This window comes from Bos javanicus, chromosome 5 (genome assembly GCF_032452875.1).
Source record: "Bos javanicus breed banteng chromosome 5, ARS-OSU_banteng_1.0, whole genome shotgun sequence".
In the NCBI taxonomy this organism is placed as follows: Eukaryota; Metazoa; Chordata; class Mammalia; order Artiodactyla; family Bovidae; genus Bos; species Bos javanicus.
The window spans coordinates 104958403-104981163 of NC_083872.1; the positions used below are offsets into that span (position 1 = coordinate 104958403).

Here is a 22761-nt window from a genome sequence, read left to right on the forward strand (position 1 = left end):
TCCTCAATCTTACTCAGCACGAGTCAGCTCTTTTCCAATGAGTTGGCTCTTCACATCAGGTGGCCAGAGTATTGGAGCTTCAACTTCAGCATCAGCCCTTCCAATGAAATATTTAGGGTTGATTTTTCCTTAGGATTGACTGGTTGGATCTCCTTGCTGTCCAAGGGACTCTCAAAAGTCTTCTCTGGCATCCCAGTTTGAAAGCATCAGTTCTTCGGTGCTCAGCCTTCTTTATGGTCCAACTCTCACATCCGTTGTAGGCCACTGGAAATTGGTCCTCATGGTTCCCTTTCAGCACTTTGCCCCATGGGGTCTCTCTCTTGCCCCTCACTGGCATTAGACTGCTGATTTTTGTTACCCTGTGCTTGAGGCTTTTGGTTTAAAAGAAAGATGGTTCAGGGAGATGGGTGGGCTTTCTTGCCTGTATGCATCTGAGGGGGCTCTCTCTGGCTCCTACATTGTCTACAGTCCTTCTCATGAGAAACCTGGTGGTCTTCCCATAGGATCTTGTGAATGAGTACAATCTCCTCTTGTGTCTGGAGTGCCCAGTTATTCAATATGTCACGCTGACCTCCGCTCAGCTTCCAGCTTAAATTTTTTTAGCTGTTTCTTCCTACTCACTTTATGGAACTGCCTTTCTGTCTCATGCTCAACAGAACTGTTGTGAGTCCATTTTTCCTTGAAGGAGCTTGTCATTTTAAAAAAGTGTGGCTCATCTGGTTATCTTGCAACCTCTACTTTCTGATGGGCTCACGAAAAATTTTGATTCACAGGTTATCTCGCTTTCTTTTATCGTTAGGATGAAACCTACATTTCCTGGCAGTTGTCTACATCCTAAGTGGAAGCAGTGCTCTGGTGGTCGATAAATAAGTTTTATTTGTTCTCTTTACTCTCTAGTCCTTAGATCAAAAGGTGAGCTGAGCTCCTATTTCCCTCCTGTGTTTTATGTCAGAGGCTCCTAAGAAATGAAATATACTTCTCCTCTGTGGATTGTGTTTTTCTCATCAAGCATCCATAATCAATACTCATCTAAGGGAAAACCCCCTTTTAGAGACTGAATGTGGTCATTTATTAACCGTGTGATCTGGGAAACAAAAAGATATGGAAAGTACCTTTTCTTTCAAAAAGAAACCACTTTTTATAAAAAGGAATTCATGAAAAAATAGAGAGTTAAAAAATGCAGAAAGATAAAAAAATAAAGCAATAAAAAACCACCCATAGTCCCATCAGCCAAAGACACCATGATCCATATTTTACCTAATTTCTTCCAGTTATTTTTCTATGACTGTATTTATATTGGTTTGTATACATCAGTGTGTGTGTGTGTGTGTGTGTGTGTGTGTGTGTCTGTGTGTGTTAGTTGCTCAGTCATATTTGACTCTTTGTGACCCCATGGACTGAAGGCCACTAGGCTCCTCTGTCCTTGGGATTCTCCAGGCAAGAATACTGGAGTGGGTTGCCATGCCCTTCTCCAGAGGATCTTCCCAACCTAGGGATTGAACCCAGGTCTCCTGCATTGCAGGCAGATTCTTTACTGTCTGAACCACCAGGGAAGCCCATACATCAGGATGTATGCCCCCGAATTTGTGTATTTTATCCAAATAAGCAGTTTCAAAAAGGTGTGTTTTTCTGTGGGTTGAGTGCTATGGCACTCATGAAATTCTGATGTTATTCATGTGTGTCTGGTAAAGATGTCAAAATATATGACATATTCTCAGTTTGCTGTTAGGGCTGGATTCCTTTGTGCAACTTCTTTCCATGAACAGGTGTGCATATGCGATTCTAATGGAATGCGATTCATTTCAGAAAAGACCAATTGTTGACTCCTTGTGCTGAGGTCCACCCCCCACCCCCCCAGCTTCCCCAGATAACTTCTGTCCCTTTCCATTTGTGCTGACCCTTTGTCAGGTTTAAAGCAAACAGAAAGAAGGAAAGTCCATGATGTTCTTAATGTATGTTTCATTTCCTTCTTTTTCCAGAAAGTATTTTGGAGAAAAGATCGGACTATATTTTGCCTGGCTGGGATTATATACATCCTTCCTCATCCCGTCGTCTGTCATCGGGATCATCGTGTTTCTTTACGGATGTGCAACCATCGAAGAAGATATTCCCAGGTGAGCTGACGTTAAAGGCGAAGGCTCAGTTCCCACATGTCAGTCGTTCAGAGTGTCATCCCAGTTGCGGGGACATCGTACATTTCACACGTATCCCTCCAGAGCCCACTCTGTGTCCTCCTTCCCACTTCCCTTCCTTCTCTCCTGAGAGAGTGGGGAGCATCGGATTCTGAGAAGGGCTCAGAGCCACGCTGATTGTGGCCACTTCCTTTCCTGGTCAAACTCTTCTCCGGGACCAGGGTCTGATTGGGCAGGTGGAAGATAACTGGTGAGAAAAGAAACCATGCCTGCGAAAAGCTTTTTTCCCCTCACTTTTGTGGCATTTTTCTCTCATTTCCCACACATACCAAGGCAGCAAGTGTTGAATGGTGTTGGGTAAAGATGGCATCTATGTGGCCAGATACTGCTGGAATAAAATGCTATGAGCGGAGAACACCTCAGCCCTGGCTCTGGGAGTCAGAGACTGCAGGAGGTGACAGGGGGCTCTTGGAGATCCAAGAGATGGAACAAAGGCTGGTCCTGATGAGGAAGAGAGATCCTACAAAAAAAATAGACACTCAACAGAAGAACATCCTTTAAGGTGGACTGTTTTACATATTAGCCTTGAAATGGGGTACCTTGCTCCCTGACTTTCCATTTCTTCGGCTGTGAAATGGCAATACTAACACCTGCCTCATGGTGGTATCCTGAGGATTAAAGGAGACAGTGTCTGGCACCCAGCAAAGTATTCATAAACAATTCTTGAATGAACCAACATAAGCAGAAATAGAGTACAGGGGACGGAGGAGACACTTAGCCAATGTTTAGAACTTAAAGCTCTTGGCACCTCCAGAACTGTCCTGGCAAACTGAAGCATCATTTGTGTGTTTTAATACTCTTGCAGTTGCAAGTGATAGAAACGCATGGGAACTAGCATAAGCAAAAAAGGGAATTTATCCTCAAGGTTCGGTGGGGAGGCCTCAGTGGAGCCCGTGGCTGGCATGTGGCTCACCCAAAGACCGTGGAAATAAGGATTCCTTCTATTTACTGGCTGTCTCTGATTCTTTCAGGTATTTCTTGTTTCACTACAGAGTTTCTCCATAGGATGTGAATGTTGCTGCTAGTAGCTCACGGGGTGTCACATTTTAAGAGCTTTATATGTGATTGATCCTAAGTGAAAAAGTCCTGTTGACTCTTTTTGGCCTAAGTGAAGGCTGTCGACCAGCCGATCATGTCTGGGCTGGGGGGGCAGGCTGACACTGTGCCATGGGGATTCTCCTTCAATAGCCCGGGGGATGGGAGCACTGGGCAGCCTGGAGGTGTCCACTGCAGTGAGGGGTGGTGATGGGGAAGTCAGGACCTCCTGAAGAAACAGGGAGAGCTGGGCTGTTTGAAGATAGCGTGGTAAGTGGTAAGAACCAGGTGGCTCTGGCCTCTGTGTCACTCTGTAGAAAAGCTCTTGCGAATTAGCAAAACTGGCGATGACATGTATGTAGTTAGAATAAAGCTAAATACCTTAGTATAAGCACAAGGATTTGAATATTTTTGTGTATAGAACCCTGTCATCATCCATCCAGGATTCTTGACTGGAATTCTGGGACCTTTGAGCTATGTTTTCAGGGCTCTGCCGTCCACAGCATAAACGAAGAAGGTGTGTGTGTGTACGCACGTGCTCAGTCATATCTGACTCTTTCCAACCCCATGGACTGTAGCCCACCAGACTCCTCTGTCCATGGAATTCTCCAGGCAAGAATACTGGAGTGGGTTGCCATTTCCTACTCCGGGGAATCTTTCCGACCTGGGGATGAAACCCATATCTCCTGCACTGGCAGGCAGATTCTTTACCACGGAGCCACTTGGGAAGTCCAAAGGAAGAAGGAACACACACTGCATTCCTAGTGTGAGTTGTACCAGTGCTGGATGGTTTTTATGTGCTGTGTCTTCGATACTGAAGCGATTGATGTTGTCAGCAATAGGTGTTCTTATTCTCACCTCAGAGAAATGGAGACATGGTCTCCATGGAGAGGCAGCGTCACCTAACTTGTCCAACTTCAGCAAGTAATGGTTGACAGGGTTGGGATTTTTTTTAAATTAGCCCCTGGTTCTAACCCAGATCAGTGAAATCACATTGATGTTTTATTCATTTATTTTTTACCCATGCCCCTCGGCATATGGAATCTTAGTTCCTTGACCAGGGATCGAACCCACAGCCCCTGTAGTGGAAGCATGGAGTCTCAACCACTGAACTGCCAGGGAAGTCCACCATAGTTGAGATTTGACCTCTGTTGCTTCCTGGCTTTCCAGGTGACTCAGTGGTAAAGAACCCACCTGCCGATGCAGGAGACTCAGGAAATGCAATTTCAGTCTCTGGACTGGGAAGATCCCCTGGAGTAGGAAATGGTTACAACACTCCAGTATTCTTGCCTGAGAAACCCCGTGGGCAGAGGAGCCTGGTGGGCTACAGTTCATGGGGTTGGAAAGAGTCAGGCATAATTAAGCAACTGAGTTCACAGGCACATGCCTCCTACTCCAAGCCTTTGCTTTCCCCAGTCATCTGTGGCATCTTCCCCAGGGCTCTGACCCTCCTTGGCAGCCCAGGAGCTCTAGCTGGCCCCTCCTGGTGCCTTCTCAGAGAACACAGCTCCGTTGCCCCATTATGATGGCTGGGGATTGGGGTCTCAGGTTGGTCCAAACTGGAGGACTCATCCCATGCCCTGAGGACCAACAGCTCGGCGGGCAGAGAGTCCACGTGCTGGTTGATATCAGGACTTGAGACTCGTGCCCTGGTTCCCCACATGGGAACCCATGTGACAGTGGCCAGGGCAGCTGGAAGGGACCATGGTCTACACACGCTACAAAGGCGTGTGCCTACACACACGGTGGGGCTCTCGTATGTGTGCAGGTGTGCGTGCTTGTACAATGAGATCATCATCATTGCAGATACATCACAATGCCTGTCGGGTGTGTGATGTTTTATCAACTATGGATAGCAGTCCATTAGTGGATTATAGGATCAATTTAATGGTTATCTTTTAAATGAACTAGAATAAGGGTCTTCCCTGGTGATCCAGTGGCTAAGACTCCAATCTCCCAGTACAGGGGGACTGGATTTGATCCCTGGTTTGGGAACTAGATCCTACATGTTGCAGATAAGAGTTCACATACGGCGACTAAAAGGTCCTGCGTGCCACAACTATGACCCGGTGTAGCCAAGCAAATAAATACGTATTTCTGAAAATGCAGTAGAATAAGACTAAAGGAAACCAACCCTGAATATTCATTGGAAGGACTGATGCTGAAGCGGAAGCTCCAGTACTTTGGCCACCTGATGTGAAGAGCTGACTCACTGGGAAAGACCCTGATGCTGGGAAAGATCAAAGGCAGAAGGATAAGGGGGTGACAGAGGATGAGCTGGTTGGATGGCATCACTGACTCAATGGACATGACTTTGAGCAACCTCCAGGAGTTAGTGAGGGACAGGGAAGCCTGGCATGATATAGTCCATGGAGTCACAAAGAGTCGGCGGATATGACTGAGTGAGTGAACAACAAAGATTAAGATAATATAGAGTAGAATGAAATATAATTTTAGTATTCATCACAAGAAGGAAGTATCAGAATTGTTTCATGACATTTAATTTAGTGATATAAGTGTGTTTATGGATACAGTATATGTCTTTATTTGCATAGTGGAGTCTTTTGAACTTTTTCAACTTTCCGAAATGAAAATGTGTAAAACTGGCTGCTGTAAAATTTGAAATTTTGATTCTCAGTTTTTCAGACTCAGAATAAGGTGTGGCCAATCAGGAAGGTGTAAATAGAAAAAGTCAAGCATATTATGAAGTAGTTTTTGAGAGCTGCTCCTCAGTCATAATTGTATATCTATCAGAAGTCCAAGCTCTATGCCTGATGAACACTCACAAACAATCCGTACACTCCTTGTCAATAAAAGCACAGCCTCTAAATCCCAATACAGAATCCAGACAAATTCACACCCTTCGAGGGTTTGTGTCTATCAGCCGCTCCTTGTTGTCTGGCTGTTGTTTAGGTGCCAAGTCATGTCCGACTCTTCGCGGACCCATGAACTGCAGGACGCCAGGCTTCCCTGTCCTCCCAGCCACTCCTAAGCGATTATAAGCTTTCACCCTTCCTGGGATTATTTTAAAGGTCTCCACTTTGGGCATTAGGCCTGGCATTTAGTATCTGTGTGTCACTTTTAAAAAAATGTTTTATTCTGAGAACCGTATAGATTCACTGGAAACAGTAAAGAGAGTGTAGAGGGGCCCAATGTGCCCTTCATCCAGTTTCCCCCAATGATTATGTTTTAAAAGCCACAGTCCAGCATCAAAACCAGGAAAGTTACATTGTGTGGAACTTTAAATGGTACCTTTTATCACCGATAACTTTGATATGTGAGTCACATGCTTCACTTAATAGTATTTCCATATGTGCAAGATATGTCTATAGAACCTTCGTCTGCTTAGCAAGGGGTTGGTTCCATTTGTTCCCCATTTGCTTACATGCATAGGAAAGACTGGAGCATTTTTTTTTAAAGGTGATTAATCTAAACCATATTTTAAAGAAAAACTGGTTACTTTAGAGCTGAGATCTTAATAGCAGATGTTCTGTCTGAATTTCTTGAATAATTGCCTCCCTTTGTGGCTAGTAGAGCCCTGTATGTCACTTGAATTGTGAGCAGTGGGTCCCTCATTGAGAACACCACCCACTCCAGGGTCTTGGTTCACCTGATGGTCAAGCCATTCATCAACCTTCTTCTGTGTCCGAGAGAACATGATCGGTTGAAGAAACATGTCATTGGATTTATAGCCACTGTGGCTTCTAACTAAGAATCTGTGGATGACGCAGCTAGTGAATGACCCAGCCCTGACTTTAGTGAATGACCCAGCCCTGACTTCAGTTCTCGGGGCGTCTCCCCCTTTTCCAGCTTGTCTCAGAGACTACAAAGTCCTTTAATGTCATCCTAAGGCAGAATTTCTCCAGAATCCTCTTCCAATTGCTTGCATCAAAAAACTCCAAAGATGCAACAAAAAATACCCAACCCAAAGCATACAGAGCATTCTGACTTCAAACCTAAATGATGTGGGACTATCCATGCTACCATGGCTGCCATTTCGTACAAATGATTGTCAGTTGACTGTATTCTAATTTTAAAACCATGTATGTACACAGCATTCACATTTCAAAGTACTCTGTACTAAGGTGGTGCTAATATTTTTTTTTCCCCTGACCTTTTAGCATGGACTAGTTTTGATTGAGATTAGATTTTCTAGGATTATGTGTCTCCCTGTATATATGTAAAGAATCTCCATGACAAAGCAGTGGCAGATTTTATTTTCTTGGGCTCCAAAATCACTGCGAATAGTGACTGTAGTCATGAAAATAAAAGACACGCTCCTTGGAAGAAAAACCGTGACAAACCTGGACAGTGTATTAAAAAGCAGAGATATCACTTTGCCGACAAAGGTCTGTAAAGTAGCAGCTATGGTTTTTCCGGAGGGCTTCCCTCATAGCTCAGTCCATAAAGAATCTGCCTGCAATGCAGGAGACTCGGGTTCAATTCCTGGGTCAGGAAGATCCCCTGGAGAAGGAAATGGCAATTCTCTACATTATTCCTGCCTGGAGAATCCCATGGACAGAGAGGCCTAGCAGGCTACAGTCCACAGGGTCACAAGAGTCAGACACGATTTAGGGACAAAACCGCTACTGTCCTGGTTTTTCTGGTAGTCGTATATGGATGTGAGTTGGCCATAAAGGCGGCTGGGCACCCAAGAATTGATGTTTTTGGACTGTGGTGATGGAGAAGACTCTTGAGAGTCCCTTAGACAGCAAGATCAAACCAGTCAATGCTAAAGGAAACCAACCCTGAATATTCATTGGAAGGACTGATGCTGAAGCTGAAGCTCCACTACTTTGACCACCTAATTCGAAGAGCCAACTCATTGGAAAAGACCTTGATGCTGGGAAAGAGTGAAGGCAGGGGGAGAAGGGGGCAGCAGAGGGTGAGATGGTTGATTGGTGATGAATCTGAACAAATTCTGGAAGGTATTGAAGTATAGGGAAGCCTGGCATGCTGCAGTCCATGGAGTTACAAAGAGTTGGATCGACTTAATGACTGAACAGACACGGCTTAGAAGCAAAGCTGTTTGCTAGACTTTGTGCAAACTGACAAGTTTTCTGTGTGAATCTGTTTTCTAATTGGTACTCTCCTCCTAAAAGCACCAGCTCCTCTGCCAGGCAGCCATCACATGTCTGGCCCAGAAGACTTCAGTCCTGCTCTCCAGTTACCAATAAACACATGCCCAGGTGAAGTCAGTGTGGCTGAACTTACTATTAAGAAATTACTATTTAATATTGTCGATGTGAGTGAGTCACCGATCTTGACCCTTGCCAGTGGAGTGCTCAGCACCAAGTCTGTGGAGGAGCTGGGATTTATCCTGAGACCCGGAGTTTCCATTCTCTCACACAAAAGGACTTTCCCTGCTGAGGCTCATTAAAAACAAGCCTGAGAGCTGGGACTTGACAGTCAACGACAGCCCTCGGTGAAACCTTTGACTGCTTAGCGATGGAAGCTAAACACAGGCATCCAGCCGGCTTCTGGGTTTTATCTAAGCCCTTGGCTCAGGCACCGGGGTACCAGCTCCCTCAGCCAGCTGTACTGTGCTCGGTAGTGCCCTCTGCTGCCTCTTTGTGGAGAAAACCCAGCTGTGGTTTCAGCCTGTGATCCCTGCCTCCCCATCATGGGGTCTCCTCCAGCTGCTCTGTGAGAACAGCCAGTGCTTTCTTTTCGTGAAATCTCTAGTTCTCCACCCTTTTCCCCAAAGTGATGAGCTTAGCCATCTACTCATCCCCGAGGGCAAATATCACACACCGGAGTGATGAGTTCATTCATTTTCCTACCAGACTGCAATGTGGAGGGTTATTGGGGAAACCAGTTGGGGCTGAGAAATCCTCGGTTCTTATTTGCAAGCACCTGACGAGCCTGAAGTTATTGGGTCCAGCTGATCCACCCAAGTGAATGGAATTTCAAATATATGCATAAGTCCAGTAAAGAGAAATATACTGAAAAGAGGTGAGAATAGAGGTGATGTTTATTTGACTCATGCTTTGTTCTCTTGGATTCTTGGAATCTAGACTTTGGGAGAATTTACCCTATTCTTCCCTGGTGGCTTCCCTGGACTTCCCTGGTGGCTCAGAAGGTAAAGAATCTGCTTGCAACACAGGAGACCTGGATTCGATCCCTAGGTTGGGAAGATCTCCTGGAGAAGGGAATGGCAGTCTACTCCAGTATTCTTGCCTGGAGAATTCCATGGAGAATTCTTGCCCAGGTTCCATTCCAGAGGAACCTGGAGGGCTGCGGTGAGATCACAAAGAGTTGGACACAACTGAGCAACTAATCTTTGTGATCATGAGATCACAAAGAGTTGGACACAACTGAGCAACTAATACACACCTTATTCTTCCAGCCTCTCGCATCCCATTTTGTGGTTAGGATAATTCTTATTAAGTTGAGGTTACTAATCTGTCTTCTCCAAACAGTCACATGGTTGATTCACTTAGAAGTTGGGCTTCCTCCCTCCTGACTCCACTCGTCTTTGCATGACTTCTTCCAGGAGGAAGACCTTGTGCTGGTCGAATGGTATACTCATGTTGATTCCTCCGTGTGACCATCCTAATACACTAATGAGGTAGCTCGTGCTTGAATGAGGACGATAGACTCTGACCTCTGATGAGTGACTTATTCACAAACCATCAGCCCCATAGACTCAGCACCTTTGGATGGGACTTTATACAGCACCGGGCTTCCCTGGTGGCTCAGCTGGTAAAAAATCCACCTACAATGTGGGATACCTGGGTTCAATTTCTGGATTGGGAAGATTCCCTGGAGAAGGTAACAGCTACCCACTCTAGTATTCTTGTCTGGAGAACCCCATGGACAGAGGAGCCTGACGGGCTACAGTCCATGGGGTCGCAAAGAGCCGGACACGACTGAGCAATTAACACTTTCACTCTTTTATATGGTACCATCCAATGCACAGCATAACTGATATGTGGTCACTCACTTTTTGTTGGTTCACGTATAGTGATGGCTTCCATACCTCCGAAGGTAGCCCATCTATTTTTTTTTAATTTATTTTTTTCCACTAGAGTATAATTGCTTTACAATGTTGTGTTAGTTTCTGCTGTACAACAATGTGGATCAGCTGCTGCTGCTACTGCTAAGTCACTTCAGTCGTGTCTGACTCTGTGCGACCCCATAGACGGCAGCCCACCAGGCTCCCCCGTCCCTGGGATTCTCCAGGCAAGAACACTGGAGTGGGTTTCCATTTCCTTCTCCAATGCATGCAAGTGAAAAGTGGAATTGAAGTCGCTCAGTCGTGTCCGACTCGTAGCGACCCCATGGACTGCAGCCCACCGTCCATGGGATTTTCCAGGCAAGAGTACTGGAGTGGGGTGCCATTGCCTTCTCTGGGATCAGCTATATGTAGACATATATCCCCTCCCTCTTGAGCTTCTCCCTTCCACCCCCCGCTCCCATCCCACCCCTGTAGGTCATCATAGAGTGCTGAGCTGAGCTCCCTGTGCTGTGTGGCAGCTTCCCGCTGGGTCTCTTCATACATGGTAGGGTCTATAAGTCAGTGCTGCTCTGTCAATTTGTCCCACCCTCTCCTTCCCCTCCTGGGTCCATAAGTCCGTTCTCTAAGTCCGTGTCTCCATTCTTTCCCCACAAATAGGTTCATCTGTATCATTTTTCTAGATTCTATATCTATGCGTTAATATATGGCATTTGTTGTTTTCTGACTTGCTTCGCTCTGTTTGATGGACTCTAGGTCCAGCTACATCACTACAAATGACCCAATTTTATTCCTTTTCATGGCCGAGTAATATTCCATTGTACATATGTACCACATCTTCTTTATCTGTTCATTTGCTCACCCAGTTTTAAAGACAAGATACTAAAAACAGTACTCCCAAGGGGAAGAATCCAAGCCCAGCTCTGATCTCATATGCCTTGTTGACGGAGTTACTGAAGCAGCCAGGGAGTTCCAAGTGGGAGGGGTTTTGGGGGTGATGGACTTAGGGAGGGTCCTGCTTGGAGCCCTGTGACCCCACAGCCTCTGTCTCCTGCAGCAAGGAGATGTGTGACCAGCAGAACGCCTTCACCATGTGTCCCCTTTGCGACACGTCCTGTGACTACTGGAACCTCAGCTCGGCCTGTGGGACAGCGCGGGCCAGCCACCTGTTTGACAACCCTGCCACCGTCTTCTTCTCCATCTTCATGGCTCTGTGGGGTAAGTCATCACCATGAGGCTGGCTTCTGTGCAGGGCACCTTCAGACGGGTGCAGGGACCAAAGCCAATATTCTTTAATCCTTATATCTTTAGTAAAACTTTTATTTACTAATTTGGTTGCTCCGGGTCTTCATGGCTGTGCGGGCTTTTCTCTCGCTGTGGTGGGTGGGGGCTACTCTCCTGGTGTGGAGCACAAGCTCTCGGGCTCGTGGGCTTGCACCTGCTGGGCTGTGGAGCACAGGCTTAGTGGCTGTGCACGGACCTAGTTGCTCTGTGGCATGTGGGATCTTCTCATACCCGGGATTGAACCTGTGTCCCCTGCATTGGCAGGCAGATTTTTTTATTACTGAGCCACTACAGAAGCCCCTAGTCCTTATATTTTAAGAAGCACTTTAGGGACAATAGATTTCTCTCCTTTACTCATACATGGGACTAGAACTAAGAATATCCTCCGAGGCTTTATTTTACACACACACATGCATATATATATATATATGTATATAAGAGATGGAGTAATCTTACATTAATCTCATATAGGATTTGTTTGGAAATTGAACCCATGCATGCTTTGAAATGGAAAATCCTGTGGACAGCGGAGCCTGGTAGGCTGCAGTCCATGGGGTCGCTAAGAGTCGGACACGACTGAACGACTTCCCTTTCACTTTTCACTTTTACACATTGGAGAAGGAAATGGCAACCCACTCCAGTACTCTTGCCTGGAGAATCCCAGGGATGGGGGACCCTGGTGGGCTTCCATCTATGGGGTCGCACAGACTCAGACACGACTGAAGCGACTTAGCAGCGATACACTCATAGGCACCTCCAGGTACATCTCCTAAGATGTGCAAGTCCCAGATGTCATTTGGTGTCACACTTGGAGTCAGGGGGTGACTGCCACGATCACAGGGTTAGCTGGGGGCAAAGGCGGGCCTAGACTCATCTCCTATCTCTGTGTTCAGTTGCAATTTCCAGGACACCGCAAGTGTAGAGTGCAGAGATTTCACTTAATGCCAGAGAGATGTTTTCCATCTTCCCACCAAAGGGATTTGTGAAGGAAGGAACAAATAGTTCCTTCGATTTCCTCCTCCTCCCTTCCCCGCCCCCCTCGCCCCCGCCCCGACCCCCGCCCAGAGTCTTGGGGTAATAAACTTTCTCTGGGACACAGCCATCTAATCATAAACACAGACACACACATGCACCCTTCTGGTCTTAAAAACTGCAATATCCACCCCTGTAGTCACTGAGCATTTCCAAGAAGACATACCCACGGGTATCACAGAAGGGAGCAGGGGCCCCTGTGTCAGCCCGTTGGGAGCAGCCATCTGCCGTCGTCTCATCCTCACAGAGTGGGCCCTCATCTTTCGGGTCACAGACCAGCAGCTGAAGCGGTTAGGTTTACTGCTGACTCCAGGGGGCTTGGAGGACCTGCTAGGATGGGGCAGTGAGTCGCACATCCTGGGACTGTGTGCAGGAGAGGGAGGTCTCTTCTAGAACTGCTGTTAGACCCAGACCCGGCGACCTCCGCCTGTCTACATGGGTGGAGATGGAACCAGGCTGGAAAGATTCCCATGTGACCCGGGAAGTCCTAGTATCCAGAGCCTCCAGAGGTATCCAGGGGAGCCTCTGTTCTCCCAGGAAGAAAAGCCACTGCCCAGGACCACGTGGCAGTGTCAGCCTGCAGAACAGTGGCAGGGAGTCAGAGGACACGATATCCATGGCCATGTAGCTCTGGAATTGTTCACAGGAAGGGTCGGGGGGGACAGAGGGAAGTTGTAGCTTGTGGCCTGAACAGTCTCAGGCGGCTCTGTGCCTCTTGTCCATAAACAGCATCTTGGTTTTTTTCTTTTTTTGGGGGGGTTCCTTTTTTTTTCAATTTTCTTTATTTGTTAATTGATGGAAAATTGCTATACAATTTTGTGTTGGTTTCTGCTGTACAGCAATGCAAATCAGTCATAATTTTATATATGTGTATCCCTTCCCTCCCGAGACTCTTTCCACTCCCAGCCCGATCCCAGCCCTCTGGGTCATCAGGGAGCCCTGAGCTGAGCCCCCTTCCGCACAGCAGCTCCCCTCTCGCTGTCTGGTTCACACACGGTACTGTGTATGTGTCAGTGCACTCTCCCAGGCTGTCCCACCCTCACCTCCCCCACTGTGTCCGCACGTCCGTGCTCTACTAGGTTCAGATCAGATCAGATCAGTCGCTCAGTCGTGTCCGACTCTTTGCGACCCCATGAATCACAGCACGCCAGGCCTCCCTGTCCATCACCAACTCCCGGAGTTCACTCAGACTCACGTCCATCGGGTCAGTGATGCCATCCAGCCATCTTATCCTCTGTCGTCCCCTTCTCCTCCTGCCCCCAATCCCTCCCAGCATCAGAGTCTTTTCCAATGAGTCAACTCTTCACATGAGGTGGCCAAAGGACTGGAGTTTCAGCTTTAGCATCATTCCTTCCAAAGAAATCCCAGGGCTGATCTCCTTCAGAATGGACTGGTTGGATCTCCTTGCAGTCCAAGGGACTCTCAAGAGTCTTCTCCAACACCACAGTTCAAAAGCATCAATTCTTTGGCGCTCAGCCTTCTTCACAGTCCAACTCTCACATCCATACATGACCACAGGAAAAACCATAGCCTTGACTAGACAAACCTTTGTTGGCAAAGTAATGTCTCTGCTTTTGAATATGCTATCTAGGTTGGTCATAACTTTCCTTCCAAGGAGTAAGTGTCTTTTAATTTCATGGCTGCAGTCACCATCTGCAGTGATTTTGGAGCCCAGAAAAATAAAGTCTGACACTGTTTCCACTATTTCCCCATCTATTTCCCATGAAGTGATGGGACCGGATGTCATGATCTTCGTTTTCTGAATGTTGAGCTTTAAGCCAACTTTTTCACTCTCCACTTTCACTTTCATCAAGAGGCTTTTGAGTTCCTCTTCACTTTCTGCCATAAGGGTGGTGTCATCTGCATATGAGGTTATTGATATTTCTCCTGGCAATCTTGATTCCAGCTTGTGTTTCTTCAAGCCCAGCGTTTCTCATGATGTACTCTGCATAGAAGTTAAATAAACAGGGTGACAATATACAGCCTTGACGTACTCCTTTTCCTATTTGGAACCAGTCTGTTGTTCCATATCCAGTTCTAACTGTTGCTTCCTGACCTGCATACAAATTTCTCAAGAGGCAGATCAGGTGGTCTGGTATTCCCATCTCTTGAAGAATTTTCCACAGTTTATTATGATCCACACAGTCAAAGGCTTTGGCATAGTCAATAAAGCAGAAATATATGCCTTTCTGGAACTCTCTTGCTTTTTCCATGATCCATCGGATGTTGGCAATTTGATCTCTGGTTCCTCTGCCTTTTCTAAAACCAGCTTGAACATCAGGAAGTTCACGGTTCACATATTGCTGAAGCCTGGCTTGGAGAATTTTGAGCATTACTTTACTAGCATGTGAGATGAGTGCAATTGTGCGGTAGTTTGAGCATTCTTCGGCATTGCCTTTGTTTGGGATTGGAATGAAAACTGACCTTTTCCAGTCCTGTGGCCACTGCTGAGTTTTCCAAATTTGCTGGCATATTGAGTGCAGCACTTTCACAGCATCATCTTTTAGGATTTGGAATAGCTCAACTGGAATTCCATCACCTCCACTAGCTTTGTGGTTCATCTGTACCATTTTTCTAGATTCCATGTGTATGTGTTAATATATGATACTTGTTTTTTCTTTCTGACTTACTTTACTCTGCATAGTAGGCTCTAGGTTTATCCACCCCACGACAGCTGACTCAAATGTGTTCCTTTTTATGGCTGAGTAATATTCCATTGCATAAATGTACCACAACTTCTTTATCTATTTATCTCTCCATGAATATCTGGGTTCCTTCCATGTCCTGGCTTTTGTATACAGTGCTGCAATGAACATTGGGGCACATGTGTCTTTCAGAATTGTGGTTTTCTCAGAGTACGTGCCCAGTAGTGGGATTGCTGGGTCATATGGTAGATTTACTCTTATGTGCCATGCTGTGCTTAGTCACTCAGTCGTGTCTGACTCTTTGCAACCCTGTGGACTGTAGCCTGCCAGGCTTCTCTGTCCATGGGGATTTTCCAAGCAAGAATATTGGAGTGGGTAGCCTATCCCTTCTCCAGGGGAACTTCCTGAACCAGGAATTGAACTGCGGTCTCCTGCATTGCAGGCAGATTCTTTACCAGCTGAGCTACCAGGAAAGTCCCAGATTTATTCCTAGTATTAATAAAAAATACTAGGAATTTTTATTCCTATGATGCAAAGAGCTAACTCATTAGAAAAGACCCTGATCCTGGGAAAGACTGAAGGCAGGAAGAGAAGGGGATGACAGAGGATGAGATGGATGAATGGCATCACTGACTCAATGGACTTGAGTTTGAGCAAGCTCTGGGAGATGGTGAAGGCCAGGGAAGCCTGCTGTGCTGCAGTCCATGGAGTGGCAGAGTTGGACATGGCTGAGTTACTGAATAACAAATTAATAAAAAGCGGCCTCTTGGAATCACCTCAAATATGCTGGAACTGACTGGAGCCTGAAATGCCCTTTCACCTTTGGCTATGCTGCAGCCCTAATTCCCATGAGTGTGTCTTACAGATATGACCGCGACTGAGTAGCTAAAGCTTTATCACTCTGGTCTGCTCCCCCTTAAGGCCTTTCCTGGGATGTGTGATTCCCTGTCACAGGGAGACTTGGTTTTCAGCTGTACCTTCCCACTTCCTGTTTTCTTTTTTTTCCCTCTCAGGTGGATGTTTTTATTTGTAAACAAATAAAACCACCAAGAAATAAAAAAAGAGAACTTCTCTGTAAAGAAAATGAGATTGTGTGCAGAGCTGGAAAAAAAAAAAAAGATTCAGGGGTCCAAGCTGTGCTTTGTGACTATTAGAGATGGAGAATCTCTGGCCTTGCAGATCTGGGCTTCCTGTATCCTCTCAGAAGTGGAGGCTGGGAACTTTCTTGGTGGTCCAGGGGTTAAGAATCTGCCTTGCAGTACAGGAGACGCTGGTTCGATTCCTGGTTGGGGAACTAAGATTCCATAGCCTCGGGGCAGCTAAGCCTGCATACTGCAGCTAGAGAACCTGTATGTTGCAATGAAGACCCAACACAGCCAAAATAAAGAAAAATAAAATAATAATAATAAAAAAAAAAGGAAGCAGAGGCAAGGAGGACATTGTCTGAATCACCCACCTCTCAATGACCTCCTCACCAACCCACCCAGGCCGCTCTGTCACCAAACTCTCAAACAAGGCAGTCTCTGAATTCCTTACTATGCCAATTACTTCATTTTGCTGCAAATAAGGAGAATGTTTTTGAACCAGATCTTAGGACACAAGCTTTCTGCGTGGTCCTAAAATGGGGGCAGGGCTGTCCCTTCCAACTTTTAATCCCCACCAGCTGTCCCCTTTCTCTCGTTGGTGGATGAACAGATACCTCCATCCCTCCTGAGTTCTGCGACGATGCCCCCGTGCCCCGCCCCCCCGCCCCCACCCCCTCCCCGGCCTGGGTCTCCTCTCTCTTCCCCTTGCGTGGTAGCAGCAGTGCAGGGAAAACAAATGGAGTGGGGTTGTGTCAGCGCTTCTGGGCTTAGGGTTTGGTTTTGTTGTTTTAACAGCTTTGCTGTGTTTTATGTGATTGTGTATTTGGTTACAGCAGCCAAGAGCCTGAGGGCATGACTGCCTACAAATTACAATTAAAAATAATAGTTATGCCTCTCATTACATGATTATTATGATCAGTGGTGCTGTGCTGGGTGGGCCTGGGCCAGGGCCCAAGGCTGCCGGGAAGGAGGCTGGGAGAAGTGGTTATCTGCAGAGAGAGAGGGTGGGGCAGGAGTCAGGGGTCACCGAGCTGGGGTTGGGGGTGGGGTGTACAGAGGGCAGGAGCGGGGGGTCACTGAACTGGAGTCGGGAGGTCAAGTGTGCAGAGGGCAGGAGTCAGCCAGACCCACGGCCGGTGGAGGCATCAGGCCCAGCCCCTCTGGGGTTCTGCCTTCAAACTCCAGGGAACTTTGGAAAGACAGTGAAGCCATATTGAAAGTAGGGAAGGGAGAGGTGAAGGGAGGCGGTTAAGGACGGCAACTTCAGGGTCAGGCAGTCCTAAACGTGGGTCTCAGTCCCACTCTGTACCCATCACTGTGAGCCTTGCCTGGTGTCACTGAAGTCAGTCCTCTCAGCCGAGGTGCTGAGTAACCTGGACGGAGGCTGGTCCTCAACCTTGGAGCACCCGGTCCTCATCTCTTAAGTGGGTGAAATCATGCCTACCTGTCGTGTTCTCACAGGTGTGAAGTGGATGTGTGTGCAGGGCAGCTGGTGTGGTACCTGGCACGCGATATCCGCTGGGAGCTGCTCTCCATCGTCACGAGGGTCCTTCGTATCCCCCTGCGTCCTCCTCAGTGACTTTTTAAATTTTTGTATTGGGGTATAGACGATTAACAATGTTGTGGTAGTTTCAGGTGAACAGTGGAGAGACTCAGCCGTACGTATACATGGATCCATTCTCCCCCGAGCTCCCCTCCCCTCCAGGCTGCCATACGACCTTAAACAGAGCTCCCTGTGTCGTGCAGCGGGTCTTTGTTGGTTACCGATTTAAAATACAGCAGTGTGTATATGTCCACCCCAAACTCCCTAAATATTCTTTTCCCTCATTCTTGCCCCCGGCAACCATGTTCGTTCTCTAAGTCTCAGGGACTCTATTACCCCATCGTCTGCTCCCGTTCTGACTTCTCTCCTTCATGGAGACCACAGTTGGTGTGCAGAGCCCTCCTCGGGCACTGGGAGCAGCACAGGGAAAGGAGAGGCATTCCCCCAGTTTGGAGAGCATCCCCAAGCCATGGCTGGGGTCCAGAGGTCGGGGTGCACACACACAAAAGGAAAAGGTCTCAGATCCCAGGAACCAAAGATACAGATTTTTTTCACCCTACACTGAGGCATGTGGGATCTTAATTCCCTGACCAGGGAACCTGTGACCCCTGCACTGGAAGTGCAGTCTTAACCCCCGGACCACCAGCGATGTACAGACCCATGCACCGCAGTGTAGCACCAAGTGAAACATGCAGCTTCAAGGAACCACATGCTTGATCAGGCTCTCAGTGTTTGCTGGGCTCAGCCCTGTGCAGTGCCCCAGGTGAGCAGAGACACGTAGCAGTTGAAGAAGAGTTTGCAGTCCTATTTGTATGCTGCAGACCTGAGTTGCAATCGATGGTCTGACATGGCAGGCAAGGCAGGGCACCCAGGCTGTTACTGGGGGTGATGTAGTGGGGTAGGGGTGTCCTCAGGGACTGTCACATCCCTTCCATTTCCAGCACACCAGACCTAAGGGCTGTAGGAGTGCAGTGGAGTGGGCGCCTGGGAGTCTTACCTTATGGTGCTTGAGCTGGTCAGGAAACGGTGAAGGCAGCACTGGAGTGTGGCATGGGACAGGGACAGTTTGTACAAGCTGGGGATGAAGAGGGCAATGAGGTGATGCCTGACAGTGCAGATGAGAGGTGTGTGCTGACAGACGGTGGGAATGGATGGGGACAGACGGGATGGACCAGATTCACTCATTCTGTGTATCCAGAGGGAAGAATCTTGACAATAGGGACCTGCTGCAAGTTTGAGGCATTGTTGGCCTCCTTCTCCCTGCCCCTCAGCACTGCCCGAATGCCATTACTCTTCAAGGCTCAGCTCAGATACTCCGGCAGCGGGCACCCCCTCTTCTGCATGCCCACAGCCCTTTATCTGTGCTGTGTGTAAGTCCCTGATCACTTTATGCTTTGTACAGTCGTTATTTAAAATCTCTCCTGATAGACTAAATCACTTGAGAGCAAAATCCACATCATTTTCACCTAAGCTCCTCACGATGTCTTGAGCAGTGTTTCGTATGTCGCAGGTACCTGAGGTCAGGTTTTTCAAGTTAGGAAATCCATTCAAGCTTGCTCAAATGACAAGGGACTATAAGAAAGTAAGAAGCAAGCTTGTGGATGCAGGAGATGAAGTACAGCCAGGCGCCTAGGGAACTGGAGCAGGAGGAACTATAAGGAACCTTTCTCCTTTCTTCACACGCTATGTGGTTTGTCCCATTTCTCTTTGTGTCTCTTAGTTTCAGTTTTCAAAAGAGAGTCTTATTGGCCCCATCAGCAGGATCAGGTGTCCAATCCTGATCTAAAGAAGCCATGGCTTCAGGGCTGAGGGAATTGGTTCTTTCTGGAGCATGTTGGGCTACCCTTCAAGGGCTGTGGTGGTTGGAGTGGGCAAACTGACCGGTGTGTCTGGATGATAGGCATTCAACAGATATTTGCTTGGAGAATGAATGAATGTCACTTCTGGGAGCTGCATCTCCCAGCTGCCTGCGGGATGGAGTGGAAGTCTGAGACCCTGGACTCAGGTAGAATTATTAGGAGATGTGACGTAATCTCAGGATGAGATGATTCAGGCTCAGGAAAGGGAAGTTGTGCGGGGGACAGAAAGATGGAGAAAAAAGTGAGAGGAAGGTGCAGGAAGAGAGAGCATGTAGGGAAGATGAGGTTTGTCTAAAAAGGCTACAAGCCATCATTCCAATTTCTTACTTTTTTTTAATGCTTGTATTCTTCCTTTATTTCTTAAAAAAATTTTTATTATTTTTAATTTTTAATATAAATTTATTTATTTTAATTGGAGGATAATTGCTTTATAATATTGTATTGGTTTTGCCATACATCAACATGAATCCACCACAGGTGTACATGTGTTCCCCATCCTGAACCCCCTTCCACCTCCCTCCCTGTACCACCCCTCTGGGTCATCCCAGTGCACCAGCTCCAAGCATCCTGTATCATGCATTGAACCTGGACTGGTGATTCATTTCATATATGATATTATACATGTTTCAGTGCCATTCTCCCAAATCATCCCACCCTCTCCCTCTCCCACAGAGTTCAAAAGACTGTTCTATACATCTGTGTCTCTTTTGCTGTCTCGCATCAGGGTTATCGTTACCATCTTTCTAAATTCCATATATATGCATTAGTATACTGTATTGGTGTTTTTCTTTCTGGCTTACTTCACTCTGTATAATAGGCTCCTTTATGTCTTGAGATCAGTGTTTAAGCTTTTCTTATAACCTAGAAATGGGGCTTCCCTGGTGGCTTGCAATGCAGAAAACCTGAGTTCGATCCTTGAGTCGGGAAGATACCCTGGAGAAGGGAATGGCACCCACTCCAGTATTCTTGCCTGGAAAATACCATGGACAGAGATGCTTGGCAGGCTATTGCCTGGGGGGTCACAAAGAGTCGGACATGACTGAGCAACTAATATTCAGTGTGTATCCTCCATGGGGTGAACCCTAAGGGTGCTCTCAATCCACTCTTCAAAATTAATAGAATTTTTTTTTTCTTTTCAAGCTACCATGTTTCTTGAAAACTGGAAGCGATTACAGATGCGACTGGGCTACTTCTGGGACCTGACTGGCATTGAAGAGGAAGAAGTGAGTTCTCTTTGGATTTCTGCTTTGCTTTGCCTCTGGAAATAAATCGTCTTGAGTGAAATAGCTACTTTCTTTGCTCTCACAGGAGCTGGTCACCTGCCAAGTCTTCCTGTGACCCCTTTCCTAGCTTGGCTCCATGGGCTAAGCCAGGGTTGATAGGCACTGAGGCCAAGAGTTGAAATCATCTATCTTCTCTTGACCTGTAAGACCTCAGACTTGATGCATAGCCAGATGTGCTGGTGACCCTTGGTGGGAAAAAATGGCACGAGAAGCCTTGCCGTAGCCTTGAGGTTCAATTCAACATTCTTCCACCTCCTGTCTCATTGGTTCTTGAGAGCATGAAGCAAGAGGCTGTGACCCAGACGTGTTATATGGACGTGTCTCGATGCCCCTGGTAGCCTGCTGGGGGTCGGGTGGAGGCATGGGTGCCAAGTGCCTTTGATGTTCATGGAAAAGGAAAGAACCACTCACCCAGTACCTTGTCAGCCGATGTGACATGGGAACATGAGCTAAGAGAAAGCGTAGGTTCTTTCAGAGTCAAGTTTTATGGACAGATGTTGTTTAAAGGATGAAAGTAACTGACCTACCCTTGGGGCTCATTTGAGAACTAGGGCCCCTGATGATATTGGAGTTGACGATGACCAGCATGGGCATGGTTGCTCATGTTATCTATTCCCACTTGCTGCCATTGCCTGAACAGCAGAAGTGAATATTAGCTAGGCACTCGTGATGCTGTGGGCATTGTCAATGAGGTGGTGGGACAGTGTCCAGAGGTCCAGGAGGCACCCCCAGTATTTTGAGTACCATGGACTGGCTGGCTGCGAGCATATGGTGGCCTCGTGTAGAGCTGACCTTTTCTGTATTCTCCATCACTTATTGATGTCTGTTGCCTTGGAGACTAGGGACCCTTGGCTCTGTGACCCTGATGCTTTGATCCAAGCTAGTGACACCCCCAGTTTAGTCTTGCTCCCAAGTCTGTGTGGCTCCCTGGTCTGTGATACAGCATCCTCCCCTCTCCTTAAAGCTCCAGGTATTCAGCTTGCCTTTGAGCAGGTGGGCATTCTATGACCATGGATTGAGTTCACATGCTCACTCTATCCCCAGTCTTCTGCGTTAAGTGTATACCTGGGGACTCATAACATTGCAGATTCTGTGGCAAATGAGAGAATGTACATATGGATTCTGCCTTCAGAGTGGATACAAATTAGTTAAGAAGATAAGCAATGCAGAATAATGAAGGCAATTGCATTTCTTGGGGAAAAGTGGCCAAGGCAGTGCTTCCAACGGAAAGAGCTATCAGAGTTGGACTGTGTGGGTGATTTTGTCCTGTTCCATTTCATTCCAGAGACAGAGAGGGAGAGAGGAGAGAAGAGAGGAGAGGGCTGTAGCTGGATGTGGGAAGAGGGTGGGGGCACAGCTCCCTTCTCTTAAGGCCAGGACTCTGAGGTCTCCAAGGAAAAGAAGAAGAAGCTTCTTGGCACCTAAGCCTGTGTGAGGCCAGAAACAGGCCAAGTGTGTCTTCCGAGTAGCATTGAGGAAGCCAGCAAGTCTCTCTGTAGAGAGGATGTGTGAACACACTCACATGGAGAAAGGCATCTATCAGGACTCGGTGCCCTGGAAATCTCAGTCCTGGGCCCCTGGCAGGAGTGAGATGTTAATCCATTTTTTTTTCTTGTAACCAGGTTTCCTGTTTCCTGTTTAACCGATGAGCCATGGTCAAGTCTTGGGAGGGGCCTGACTTCAGGAACTCCTGTGCAGGCTGAGAGGGGCCTGACCAAGCCTGGGTTCACCCTGGCACAAGGCGCTGGTCCTGACAGGCTCTCTGTGTGAGGTTCCTGGGGGTGGATCAGTTCTGCAAGCATTGTTTATGTGTCCCTGTGCACCAGACTCGGGGCAGGCGTGATC

At 47.3% G+C, this 22761-nt stretch overlaps 1 protein-coding gene across 1 annotated transcript in view; it reads left to right on the forward strand.

Annotated features, from left to right (window-relative positions):
* Positions 1–22761, forward strand: part of ANO2 (anoctamin 2) — a 341322-nt gene that overhangs the window by 158761 nt on the left and 159800 nt on the right. Inside the window, exons 11-13 of the mRNA XM_061418167.1 lie at positions 1980–2114; positions 11243–11403; positions 20774–20856. Coding sequence (XP_061274151.1) covers positions 1980–2114; positions 11243–11403; positions 20774–20856 — 379 coding nt within the window. The remainder of the gene's footprint in view (positions 1–1979; positions 2115–11242; positions 11404–20773; positions 20857–22761) is intronic.